The sequence below is a fragment of the Bos javanicus genome, chromosome 15 (genome assembly GCF_032452875.1).
Source record: "Bos javanicus breed banteng chromosome 15, ARS-OSU_banteng_1.0, whole genome shotgun sequence".
NCBI classification, from domain to species: domain Eukaryota; kingdom Metazoa; phylum Chordata; class Mammalia; order Artiodactyla; family Bovidae; genus Bos; species Bos javanicus.
The window spans coordinates 43073148-43087133 of NC_083882.1; the positions used below are offsets into that span (position 1 = coordinate 43073148).

The window sequence follows — 13986 nt, forward strand, 5'->3', positions numbered from 1 at the left end:
AGACAGAGAAGAACCTTGAGATGAAAAAATTAGTCTTTCCAATAGTGCAGAAATCTCTTTCTACCTGTAAGATCTCCTTACATAAAATTTGACTACATGCAGACTTACTCTCAAATACTTTTCCACAATAAAAACCCTAATCTCTGAAAACAGCAGTCCATGGGGTTGCAAAGAGTCAGATACAACTTAGCAACTAAACAACAGCAAACAGCAGTTTCAAGGACACACACATTGGGGTTAAAAAAAAAGAAGGAATCTAAAGGTAGAATGAGAAGAAGTAAATAAAGCAGACAGCAGAGCAGAAAAACAGATTCGTGAAATGAAGCCTTGGGGAACATAAAGGAAACTGAGCCAAAGGCTCAGGAAGGGAACTGGGACACACGCAAGAGGAACTGAGGAGAAAAGCTGGGAGTATCTGGATTTCAGTGTGCTAACAGTCACTGAGGGGATTACAGTAACCCTCCTGTTGGGGAAAATGGGAGGGCAAACTGTGTTAAGTGAGAAAAGGTCATTCAAAGCCTCTTCCGTCTCTAGCTTCCAGTTACTATGTACCTCTGGGACTGCAGTAAGACCCCAGAGGAAATACAAAATGGGGACCAGGAAGGTTAAGAGTCATTGAGTCATAAGATTAGAAAAGCACTGGCTATTAAGATGGAAGGTCACACATTAAAAAACACCTCACAGATTGCATACTATCCTCAATAAAGCAAAAGCTTACGTGTATTTCAATAAAATAAAAACTTCCAATGTGTCTTACTGAAAAGTTTCTAGCAAATGGAAAAAGGAAATAATCTAGAATCCATTATTACCATTTTAAGATTTTTACATGTCTCTTATAAGCTCTTTATTTGGAAAGCTGCCTTTATTGTTTCATTTTGGTGAGATACAAAAAAATATTTACAAAGACTTTCACAGACTCACTTGTGAGTCATGCTCTGGTCCTCTAAATGGGGATTTTTTTTTAATTAGATTTTTAGAAACAGCTTTAACCACAGGGGTTAACAGAAACATAACACTAAAGATTAGAAAGGGAATACTTACACAGGCCAAATTCACAAGAATTAACCAAATCTTTTACATTGTGTTTCACACAAAGACAGCTCTTTACTGCAGCTTGCTTCCTTTATATTTTCAACAGATTGCTGGCCTGGCTCAATTACTTCTGAAACTAGCAAGATTAAAAATTTTTGAGGCTAAATGCCTACATGGGAACAAAACACATGACATTATTCACAAGATATTCAAACAAGTGCATGGCCAAAATTTAAAAACACTTAGTTGAAAATCTATCATTGAGAAATGAATAAAGATTCAAAGTATTCATGTTGCTCCTCAAATTGTTTTCGTTTAGATTCTCACTAGTTGTGAGCTCTTTTACCTCAGAAGGGCACAATTTAAAACAAAACAAAATTCTGTGTTTCTAAAAACAAAAGGATAAAAGTGCAGAGACAGTAAGCTTATTTCAAGATATTTCCAGCACTGACATGTAATTCACACTGCAACCATAATTATAAAGTAAAATCATAATAGAGGTTGCAAAAATATCACTAGATTTTACTATAATTAAGAAAACATTTACTAATAACAATAAAAGGAATAATTTTCAGGAACTTTTTTATTGAAGTTGATTTATAACATTCTGCTAGTTTCAGGTGTACAGCCCAGTAATCCAGGTACATACACATGTGGAGGGGGGTCTAATATATTCTTTTTCAGATTTTTTTCCCTTTTAGATTACTACAAAATACTGAGTATAGTTCCCTGTGCTACACAGAAGGTCCTTGTTAGTCATCTGTCTTCAATATAGTAGTATATAGATGTTCATTCCAAACTCCTAATTTATCCTTTCCTCCCCGCTTCCCCTTTGGCAACCATAAATTTGTTTCCAATGTGGAAATTTATTTCCTATAGATATTATTTCATTCTTCTTTATGGCCAGGTAATATTCCATTGTGATATATATATATATATATCTTCTTTATCCATTCACTGTAAATAGTGCTGCAGTGAAGAGATGCATGTATCTCTTTTAATTATAGCTTTCTCCAGATATATGCCCAGGTGTCAGATTGTTGGATATGGCAATTCTATTTTTAGTTTTTTAAGGAACCTCTATACTGTTCCGCAAAGTGGCTGCACCAATTTACATTCCCACCACCAGTGTAGGAGAGTTCAATTTTAAGGTACATTTAGATTTCTAGAAGGAATATTAAAAAAATTAGTAAAAATGGTTACCTTGAGGGTAGATAACTAGTGTGGGCCAGGGTATAGATGATACTTACTTTTCACTCTCCTAAATGCTCTTTTGAAAGTTATGAATTTTATATCATGTATATATAGGAGGTATTCAAAAAGGTTTTTTTTGGTTTATATTTTTTAAATGATAGGTTTCATCTTTTCATCTTCTTAGAATTGCATGTATTAGAATTCCAAGAATCCCCACGAACTAACACTGGAGATTTAGTATCTTTCTGCAAGACCATCGAAATTCTAAATCATCTGAAGATATTTTTAAAATATCAGTGCAGTGCTTCCCTGGCGGTCCAGTGGTTAAGAGTCGGCCCTGCAATGCAGGGGATACTGGTTCCATCCCTGATCTGGGAAGATCCCACACACTGCACAGCAACTAAGCCTGTTCGCCACAAATACTGAGTCTGCACTCTATAGCCTAACAGCTGCAACTACGAAAGCCTGGGTACCCCCAGAACCCATGTTCTGCAAGAAGAAAAGCCACTGCAATGAGAAGCCTGTGCACCGCAAGAAGAGGGTAGCCCCTGCTCGCTGCAACTAGAGAAAACCCATGCACAGCATCACAAACCCAGCACAGCCATAAATACATACATAAAATTAAACACCAGTGGAGAAGAATTGCTGCTTCTCCTTCAAATAATATGCACAATATCTTTTTCCCTTAGGAATTTTAGAAATTTACATAACCTAAAAGTATCAATGTCTGCTTCAGATGGCACATTAATAAAGTTTCCTAAAATACAGGATCTACACACAAATGTCCCTCCTTAAAAAACAACAACAGACAAAAGAAGGGCACAAACATCAAAACCAAGGGAAAAACTGGTGAAAAAAATTTCTAAAACATTAAGCTCAATAATGTTTACTCAGCCACCTATATGTATGGATCTTCCTATACAGAAAAATTTCCATCAAAATCTCTCTCAGTTTTTAACCTTTCTTCAGTTATCATAGACTATACTAAAATTGCATACAATAAACTACAGTTTGTTCTAAGGAAGGACTGTTCATGAATACAAGTATAAAAGCAAGTAAAGAATGTGTTTCTGAGATTTCTTTCCCACCATTAGTCTACTATCTACTTTCACAGGTGAAAAGTAGACCTCTACACAATCAGAACAAGCTTAACTTAAAACAGTAACTTAGTTTAGTATCCCTCTGTATTCCAGCCTGAAAAAGAGAGCAAACCAATGACAATTTAAAAAATGAGTTGCCTTGCAACGCTGCAATTACAAATTAAGCTAACATAGCTGATGACTTCTACAGGGGTACACAGGCTGACTATGGAGGTGAAGCTACAAGTTCACCTATACAGGTAGGGAGCCAGAAATGCCACAACTGGAGCCAAAGAGTCACCTGGAGAGGGTGCACAGATTGCCACCAAGAAGCTAGAGGAGAGGAATGAGGCAGAGTTGGTTCCCTATTTGTGGGAGGGCGAGAAGGCATGGAGGGGGTGGGGTGGGGGATTGGGGGTGGGGTTTAACAAGAAACATCACTGTGACTAGAGGACTACTCAACATCTGCTTCTATAGTAGCTTACGAAAGTCACAAGTAGTTTTTAAATTCTTTCTATATTTTTATCTTATTGATAACTTTAATGAAACTATGTTTGCCTCAACAAATATCTTTCTTAAGTTAATTTTTTTTGGAGTTTAAGTTTCAAAATTTCTACAGATAGTAATTTTTGTTTTACTCAAAAACAGACTATTATTTAATAATAAAATTTAGGTGTCAAAAATAAGCCTTTTGACTTGAGGCTGTCAAGGTGGAGAGGGATAGATTGGGAGTTTGTGATTAGCAGACACAGACTATTATATATAGGACAGATAAACAGTAAGGTCCTACTGGCCAGAGAACTATATTCAATATCCTGTGATAAACCATAATAGAAAAGAATATGAAAAAGAAGGTGTGTGTATATATATGTATATGTATAACTGAATTACTTTGGTGTACAGCAGAAATTAAAATATTCTAAGTCAACTATACTTCAATAAAGTAAATTTTTTTAAACTTAAATTTTTTAAAAAAAAATTAGCTTTTGAGAAAATAATAATATATGAAACAACTGACAAAGCATTAATTTCCAAAATATACAAGCAGCTCATCCAACTCAATGCCAGAAAAACAAACCCAATCAAAAAGAGGGAAAAAGACTTAAACAGACATTTCTCCAAAGAAGACATACAGATGGCTAGCAAACACATGAAAAGATGCTCAGCATCGTTCATCATCAGAGAAATGCAAATCAAAACTACAATGAGATATCACCTCACATCAGTCAGAATGGCCATCATCAAAAAGTCTACAAACAAAAAATGCTGGAGAGGGTGTGGAGAAAAGGGAATGTTCTTGCACTGTTGGTGGGAATGTAAATTGATACAGCCACTATGGAAGATGGTATGGAGATTTCTTTAAAAACTAGGAATAAAACCACCATATGACCCAGCAATCCCACTCCTAGTCATATACCCTGAGGAAACCAAAATGGAAAAAGACACATGTATCCCATTGTTCACTGCAGCACTATTTACAATAGCTAGAACATGGAAGCAACCTAGATGTCCATTGACAGATGAATGGATAAAGAATGGTACATATACACATTGGAATATTACTCAGCCATAAAAAGAACACATTTGAGTCATTTCTGATGAGGGTGATGAACCTAGAACCTATCATGCAGAATGAAGTAAGTCAGAAAGAAAGATAAATATCGTGTTCTAATGCATATATATGGAATCCAGAAGAATGGTACTGAAGAATTTACTTGCAGGTCAGCAATGGAGAAACAGACATTGAGAATAGACTTGTGGACATGGGGAGAGGGGAGGAGAGGGTGAGATGCATGGAAAGAGTAACATGGGAACTTACATCACCATATGTAAAATAGATAGCCAATGGGAATTTGCTGTATGGCTCAGGAAACTCAAATAAGGGCTCTGTATCGATCTAGAGGGGTGGGATAGGGAGGGGATGCCAGGGAGGTTCAAAAGGGAGGGGATATATGTGTACCTGTGGCTGATTCATGTTGAGGTTTGACAGAAAACAGCAAAATTCTATAAAGCAATTATCCTTCACTAAAAAATAAATTTAAAAAATAAGCTTTTTGTACTAAACTGGGTCCCTCAAGGAAAATAAATATTAATTATAGCAGAGACCCAAACATTTATCTAAATGAGAACTATACTACAAAGTAATCTCCTTAAAAGTAAAAGATAACTTTATTCCCAAGATAATGCCAATATTCCAAACTTTTCACAACTTCAGGCTTCCCTGGTGGCTCAGTGGTAAAGAATCCACCTGCCAATGCAGGAGACTCGGGTTCGATCCCTGATTCAGGAAGATCCCACATGCCGCACAGCAACTACGTCGAAGGGCCACAACTACTGAGCCTGGGCCCTAAAGCCCAGGAGCCACTACTACTGAAGTCCACACGCGCTGGAGCCTGTGCTCCGCAACCAGGGAAACACCGCTGCAGTGAGAAGCCTGCACATGGTAATGAGGAGAAGCCCCCACTCGCCGCAACTAGAGGAAAGCCCGCATAGGAACGAAGACCCAGAACAGTCAAAAATAAGTTAATAAAATTATTTTTTAAAAAAAAGAGAAAAGAAAGAAAATTTCACAACTTCCCTTCAGAAAAGAAGAAATATGTAGTTTATGATCTACAGCTGGGAAAAATCAGTCATTATTTTATAATCTCCAAATATATATACATAATTAATAATAAGTTCTCAAAGATAACAGATCATGTCTTCTTTGGAAAATCCCTTCTCCCTCAGCACCAATGCTGTCCCAGAGTGGTTCTTGCATCTCACTTCTGGTCCCCAGGCTTCTTTTCTTCCCTCTACTCTAGCCATTCTCCAAGGCCATTGCTGAATTTCTCTCCTCTTTCCACACTTCAACTACTAGATCTGTACCAACAGCCCCGCACTTCTCCAAGAACATCATCTCCAGCTAAACCTCCATCCGTCGAGGACCTCAACAACTCTTCCTTCTTCCTACACACAAACACACTCATATCCTACACTCCAATCAAAATAAGTCACACAGAAGTCTCTATATATAAGTGCATGATGAATTTCTGTGGCCTGCAGTAATTTACATGGATCCCTTAGAGCTAAAACCAGTCAATAAATATCCATTGAAAGAATGAATGAATGAATGCTGTTGTTCTCGTTGTTTGGCTGCTAAGTCATGCCTGATTCTTTTGCGACTTTGGGACTGTAGCCCACCAGACTCCCCTGTCCATGGGATTTCCCAAGCAAGAATATTGGAGTGGATTGCCATTTCCTTCCCCTGTCCCTGCATTGGCAAGTGGATTCTTTACCACTGAGTCACCTGGCTACTTGCTGAATGAATTAATAGAATGGGCTTAATTCTCCCCCATTCCACATAATCACACCCTAGCTTTCTTCAGAGGTCACTTCAATGCTTTTTTTCATGAAGTAATTTCACCAGTAAAAACTACTGGTCTCTTCCTCTGAAATCTCATGGCCTCTTATCTTCTATCACATTCAGCATCTTCCTCTAATAGTACTTCTGTACTTCTTATCTCTGTCACCAGATCTTACATTTTTTAAGGATAGGGTAACTCTCTGAGTAATATAATCTACATATATACCTGGAAAGACAGAGAGAGAGAGAGATTTCCCTAATGGCTGCTTAAGTTTTTAGTTTGCCTACCAAAATTTAAACTCTTTAAAAGCAAAAACTGATGTTTCTTTCTCCTCCACCTGTGCTATCCATATTACCCTTAGAATTAGGCACAGTATCTAATAACACATCAAGTGTCACCACGCACGTCAAAAACTGAAAGTAGTTCAAAAAGATAAGTGTCAAACTTATTTCAGAATGCCCATATAGTTTTCCAAAGTGATAAACTTTAACCTCATTTTGGGGGTGTAATTTTTTTTCTATTTAATCAATTCTATATTTCCTCCAAGATATTAACTCTTAAAGAGCCTAAAAATACTAAATTTTTTTATGAAATTACCATGATACCTTACACAGAGTACACACAAATGTCATTTAAGAACAAATGAATGAGCAAATTAAGGCACAAATTCTTCCTAGCCAACGGATTACTGATTCTTTTGTGACCCCATGGACTGTAGTCCACCAAACTACAGAGTCAAAATTCCAAAAAGGAGAGAACTAAATAGCAATTTTCTAATATTTCCAATTCCAGACACATTGGCAAGATGAACAGAACTGAATCAATCCCCAAATCTCTCAGTTAAGCTGAGAAAGAGACAAAATACAAATGCACATTTGCATTATCAACATCTTGTGGGTACAAGTTATGAACTGGGATTTACTTCCTGCCTAGGCTTCCCAGGTGGCACCAGGGGTTAAGAACCTCACCTGCCAATGCAGTAGATGTAAGAAAGGTGGTTCCATCCCTGGGTTGGGAAGATTCCCTGGAGGAGGGCATGGCAACCTACTCCAGTATTCTTGCCTGGAGAATCCAGGAGAGAGGGGCTGTAGCCTAGTGGGCTACAGTCCATGAGGTCAAGAGTCAACATGATGGAAGTGACTTAGCATGCACACACACCAAGCCTGCAGTCAAGAATCCTCCAGACACCTTTTCCATAAGTAGCCACAAAGACCATGCTTAAAGGTATAGAACAAAATAGGAAACATTTCATTAATGTCATCAACTGGAAGACAAAAAAAATGAAAACAATAGTGGAAACAAACAGAAACCAAATAGTAAAATGCTAGCCCTAAATCGAACCACATCAAGAATTAAATGTAATTGGTCTGTACACACATATTTAATTACAGATTATCAAAATGGATTAAAAAACCAACTACATGCCATCTAAAGAAACTCACTTTAAACATGGTGGTATAGGTAAATTAAAAGCAAAAACAGTGAAGAGTAAAATAATTACCAAAAACTGGAAATAACACAAATATGCTTCAAGAGTGAATGGATTAACCATGGTATATCCATCCAGTGGAATACTGCTTAGAAACAAAAAGAATTATTGATACAACATCAGTGAATCTCAAAGGCATATATGCTAAATAAAAGAAGCCAATGTCAAAAGGTTACATACTCTATGACTCTATTTTTATGACATTGTGGAAAAGACAAAACTACAGTAATTAACAGATCATTGATTGCTAGCAGTTAAGGAAGAGGGAGCAGCATGAAGGAAATTTTGGGGATGATGTAACTGACAGAAACCCAATTTTGGTAGTAGTCATACAAATCTATGTATGTTAAAACTCAGAACCATCCACCAAAAAAGTTAATTTTACTGTTAATTTTAAAAATTTATTCAAATAAAGATTAAGTGGATGATCTCCATGAATTGTTCCAGACTGATTTTGTGTATAATAAAAAAGAGTAGGGTGAAAGGAAAACAGGCAGAATGCTGAGTCCTACTGGCATAAAAGCCACTAGTCATAAGAACCTCTTGATGACGGCACAAAATATACAAAGCAAACTCAATCTGCAGAAATTCACTCCCAGAGTAGGCTAAGAAAACAAGACATTCATATCCAAAATGTGTATATTTCAAAATGCCTATGAATGGTTCTTCTTGTCTGTTTCCATATTTTAAACTTTCAAGCTGCCAATTTCTCCTAGCCAACTGCCACTTGCCCTGCTTGGGATTACTCAATTTACAAGCATTCCTTTATTCATACCTTACTCTCACTTAATGATGGGGTCTTTGGCAGTCACAATAAAGACCTTTGCAGGGTGCCGATAGAGCGCCTCACCCGGAAACTACGTTCCTGCGGGACAGAGCACACCCTGGACTCGATCCAGACTTGAGGACGCCAGGTCGTCGTCACTAATCGGAAAGCGTCCCCCATTGCCACAGCGCCCCAAAAGCGGAGGCCGCCGAGGGCCGGGCCCTGGGGCACTTCTCCCTCTCTTCTCGGAACTGCCCGGTTGCCTGCGGTGCAGCCGGCCGTTTTGAGCACTGCCCCGGTGCGGAGCGTGCGCCTTGCAGGGCTCTGCCCAGGCACCTTGGGCAAGACCCTTTCTCTCCCAGAGTAAGGAGGAAACTTTGGGTTAGTTTCCTAGGGAGCTTCCCACCGCCCTCTCGGAGTCTGAAACTTTCCCGGCCTCCTGCGCCAACAGGGAGCCGAGCTCGCCGCTCAGGGTCCCCACCCCAGGGGTCCCTTGCTCAAGGTGAGCCCTGGGGAAACTAACGCAATACAAGAGGGAGTCCAAAAAATGTAAATGCCGGTCTCTGCCCCCTCCACCCCAAGCAGGCTGCTCGGCCACATTCTGGCCTGCCACTCCCTGTGGTCACCGTCCGCCTGCCCGCTTCCACCCGGGGACAGTAGAGCGCGCGCCGGGGAGGGGCGAATAGGGGTCCGGGAGAGGGTGTGCCCACCTTGAGTTGGGATTTGGAGACCTTGCCGCTGTGGTCCAGGTCGAGCGCGGTGAACGCATGCCAGATCCCCTTGAGCAGCTCATCCTTCAAGCTCCCCATGCCTGCGGCGCTGCTCCTCCGGCTGCCGCGACTGCCCCGCCAGCCACTCTGTGCGTCCGAAGCCCCTCTGCCTCTGCCTCCCCCGCCTGCTGAGCGGTCACATGACCTCTCCAGGCCCGGCCCCCACCAGGCCCCGCCCCCTCGGCGCCCGCTGGGGAACTGCGCTCCGCCGAGGGAGCACGGAGTCGCGTGGTCTGCCTATCCCTGCGGGTAGGGACGCCCGGCCAGGAAGACAGGCGACACCACGCACTCCCCTAGTGCTTCCAAAACTAGCTCGGGCCACTTTTCGGTACTTGCACGCCTTCCAAACAAAAGTCCCTATCCCGAAGAAAAATATGAGGGTAGAGGAGAGCAGCCTCCTCGGCTTCAGTACGCGTCCAGCAGCGAAAAAGGGAGCTCTGGTCCTGACCCTATAAGGGGGTCACAGTCTGAGGAGGCCAGACAAGATTCCAAAAATTCTCGGGCAGGGGCTCAAATTCTGGCACAGTTCCTAGTGGGACAGGATATGGAGCCGGGGGTGGGGGTGGGGGGGCGGGAAGCAGGGAAGGGCCTCGAGGGAAATTGGTGCGTTGATTTTGCAAACCGTTTCTTGATGTCTACTGTGTAGTGGACTCGGGGGTCTCAGAGACGAGGTTTAAGGTGGGTTTAGAAGTCAGAGAGTCAGGCAACATTCTAACTCTCAGCTGTTTAGGGTCAGTTCACAACTTACAGAGGGTTTGACATGCTGTTTACTGATATTTCTGTGCTTGTGTAATATGAGATCTGGAAGGATCCCAGCAAATCACTCCACCCATCTTACTAATCAGAATGGGTGGACCATTTAAAAGAACCTATCCATGCCCAGAAGAATGTCCTCCTCATTGTAGATGTTCATTTCATATCTGTTAACAGTGATCACTTGAGCTCTTTGGGTTTCAAATTTTCCACATATTAAATGAGCATGGTTGCTCCAAATTTTCTGGAAGGGCTCTGCTAGTGCTAACATCCTAAGGCAGTAACTTCTGCTGGCTGACTCCAGTCTGATTAAGTCACCAGGCACAGTGCCTTACATCTCCGATCCAAGACCAAATCTGGACAAAAAGGAGAGAAAAACAATTACTAAGAATTTTCAAAGGGAAATGGTTCTCAGATGGTTTTGTTTTCCTCTTTTATGTTCCTAAATGCATGTACATGCACTTTGTTAAAAGGAAAAGGGTATCATAAGCAAGGGGGATTTGGAGAGAGCAGAAAAGGAAAGAGCTACTTCAGTGAGCTTGAGGCCAAAGGGAACTTGGTGGGGCAGAGGAAGGGATAACCCAGTTGAAGGGAAGGGGCAGAAGCAGAGGTTACTGTCAGTCTGTCACTGGAGGGCACTTGAGCCCCTGCTTCTCCATTTGTCAGGACTTTGCTTTCTCTGCTAGAATCCAGTCTCCATCAGTGATCTTCCCTACTCCAAGTCAAGTCTTCCAGTCAACAAAAACACATGATTTAACCTATAATTTCTTCACACAACTCAGCTTTTCCTGGGTAGTGAAAAAAAGAAACCCTCCTAATTCTCAAGGTTCAGATTAACCACTAGATGACACTCCTCTTTCTCTCTGTATCTGGAAGCACCAGAAAGATGTTTCAAAGCTTTTGCTGGGGTGCGAGGTGTCACATGACCAGCACATTCTGAACTTTCAAATTTCGACTTCTTCCACAATCCACAGTCTCATAATCTGAACAAATTTTAAAGCAAAATAATGTCATAGGAACTGTGCTTTGGAACCTAGCAAATTACATTATCTACTGCTGCATCACCAGTTAACCCAAAATTAGGCAGCTTAAAGCAATAATCATCTCATATTTTCATCAATTTCTAGAATTTAGAAGCCATTTAGTCCTATAGTTCTGACTTGAGGATTTTTGAGAGGTTTCAGTCAGAATATGGGACTGTAGTCATCTGAAGGGGAGGCCGGTGCTGTAGAAATTACTTGCATCTTGTTTCACCCACATGGACGTGTTCACAAAAGGCCTCAGTTCCTCCCTATATGGGTTTGCCTACAGCTACTTGGATGTCCTCACAACATGTCAGCTGGCTTTTCCCAGAGCAGGTGATCCAAGAAAAGGGTGGAAGCTGTAATGTCTTTTTTTTTTTTTTAACTTTACAATATTGTATTGGTTTTGCTGTATATCAACATGAATCTGCCACAGGTATACACGCGTTCCCCATCCTGAACCCTCCTCCCTCCTCCCTCCCCGTACCATCCCTCTGGGTTGTCCCAGTGCAGCAGCCCCAAGCATCCAGTATCGTGCATCAAACCTGGACTGGCAACTCGTTTCATACATGGTATTATACATGTTTCAATGTCTTTTATGATCCTGCCTCAAAAGTCACGTATCATCACTGTAATATTCTACTGATTACTCAGGTCAGACCTATTTAAGGTGGGAGGGGAACTCCAAAAGAGCCTGAATATCAGAAGGCAGGGCTTCCCAGGTGGCTCAGTGGTAAAGAATCCATCTGCCATTGCAGGAGATGTGGGTACAATCCCCGAGTCTGGAAGATCCTCTAGAGAAGGAAATGGCAACCCACTCCAGTATTCTTGCCTGAGAAATCCCATGGACAGAGGACTGTGGTGGGCTACAGTCCATGGGGGTGGCAAAAGAGTTGGACATGGCTTAGTAACTAAACAACAATCAAAAGCCAAGAATCACTGGGGCCCATGTTGGAAGCTGGTGACCACACAGATGTAGGGTAGAATCCAAACTCCACCATTTGCTCACCTGTGAGCAAATATGAAGCTTCATTTCTTCATGTAAAATGGGAAGGCTAATCTTTATCTTGCAAAGCTGCTATAAGGCTTAAATGAGACATCAGTATATATGAGACACAGTACCCTGGTACCTGACAACTGTTGATATTTGGCTCTTGTGGTTTTCTGCTCTGTCAATTTAACTGAACTCAAATTCAGTTCCCCAAACTTCCCTTCCCATTCTGGTTCCAGGATAGGACTGGTCACAAGAGAAATCTGTGTAGGATTTGAAAGGAGCAAGTGAAGCAGCAGTGATTGTGCTCCATGGCTGATGCCAAGTACCAGCTGCTGATTGTAAACTTTTTACTGACCTGCTGGCACACTGTTGGTGCAGAGCAGCAACTGGTCCCCAGCTCCTCCACCTCCCACCACATCTCCAATTTCAGCTTCTCCTAGCCTCTGCGGTCACCCAATGTAAAGAGCCAATTCATTGGAAAAGACCCTGATGCTGGGAAAGACTGAGGGCATGAGGAGAAAGGGGCGACAGAGGATGAGATGGTTGGACAGCATCATCAACTCAATGGAGATGAGTTTGAGCAGACTCTGGGAGATAGTGAAGGACAGGGAAGCCTGGCGTTCTACAGTCCATGAGGTCGCAAAGAGTCAGACACGACTGAGCAACTGAACAACAACAAGCCTCTGGGGCAAGGCATACATGTAGTTCTGTGGTAAAGGCATTAACTTCTCGGGGAAGGCCGCCTGCATCAGCAATGTGAAAGATAGCTGTGGGTTCTATTCTGACCTCACCGGTTCCGGTTTGTCCTTATGAATTCTAGTTTGCCCTCACTCTCTCTGAGTTCAATCCAAGTTGTCTTCCTGTTAGCTGTGACGACTATCAGTTTCAGGCCCATTTCTGGTTGCAGAGGCTACAGCCTTCCATAGACTTCTTCACCAGCTTTCTTTTGTGATACCTGGTTAGTTTCCTCTGGTCTTCACAGAGGATCCTCTGATAAGCATGGAGTCTTAACCACTGGACCACCAAGAAACTCCCCCTCATAACTTTTTGAAAGGACCAACCCCGCTGTTAGCTTGATCTTGTGTTTCCAGAACCATGTGGTAATAAATTTCTGTTATTTAAGCCACCAGTTTGTAGTACTTTACCATGGCACCACTAGCAAATAGTGTTGGACAAAAAGTTATAGCTAGCAAAAAGTTTGGCAACGCTGTTACCTGACACAATGTAAAACATAGAGTATCTAGTGAAAAACAGTAAGGATATTTAATGATCTTATGGATCTGGCTAAGGAGATTTTCAGTCATAATGCTGAAATTGCCAACTGGATTCTTCTATTTGTCTAAGATAAAGTACATGAAGGGAGCTGAACTAAAGATGGAATTATTCAATTTGGAAGCTGCATTCAGAGGGACTGTAACAAAGCAAGATATGCTGGGTTCAAAGATAAAACTGTTTCTAATTCCCAGTTTCTCCTGGTAAAAGACCTTCAAAGCAGGACATAGCCTAAGAGCAAAGATTAAATCCAGCACACTTGAAGAAAAGG

At 41.3% G+C, this 13986-nt stretch overlaps 1 protein-coding gene across 3 annotated transcripts in view; it reads right to left on the bottom strand.

The window, feature by feature from the left end:
* Window positions 1-13986, bottom strand: part of SWAP70 (switching B cell complex subunit SWAP70) — a 144450-nt gene that overhangs the window by 66748 nt on the left and 63716 nt on the right. Inside the window, exon 1 of one of the 3 annotated variants that reach the window (XM_061440819.1) lies at window positions 9615-9811. The exons of 1 other annotated variant lie outside the window; for it this stretch is intronic. In XM_061440819.1, coding sequence (XP_061296803.1) covers window positions 9615-9713 — 99 coding nt within the window. In that variant the 5' untranslated portion in view covers window positions 9714-9811. Of the gene's footprint in view, window positions 1-9614; window positions 9812-13986 lie in introns of those variants that run through there. One more of the 3 variants, XM_061440821.1, reaches the window with a different exon arrangement.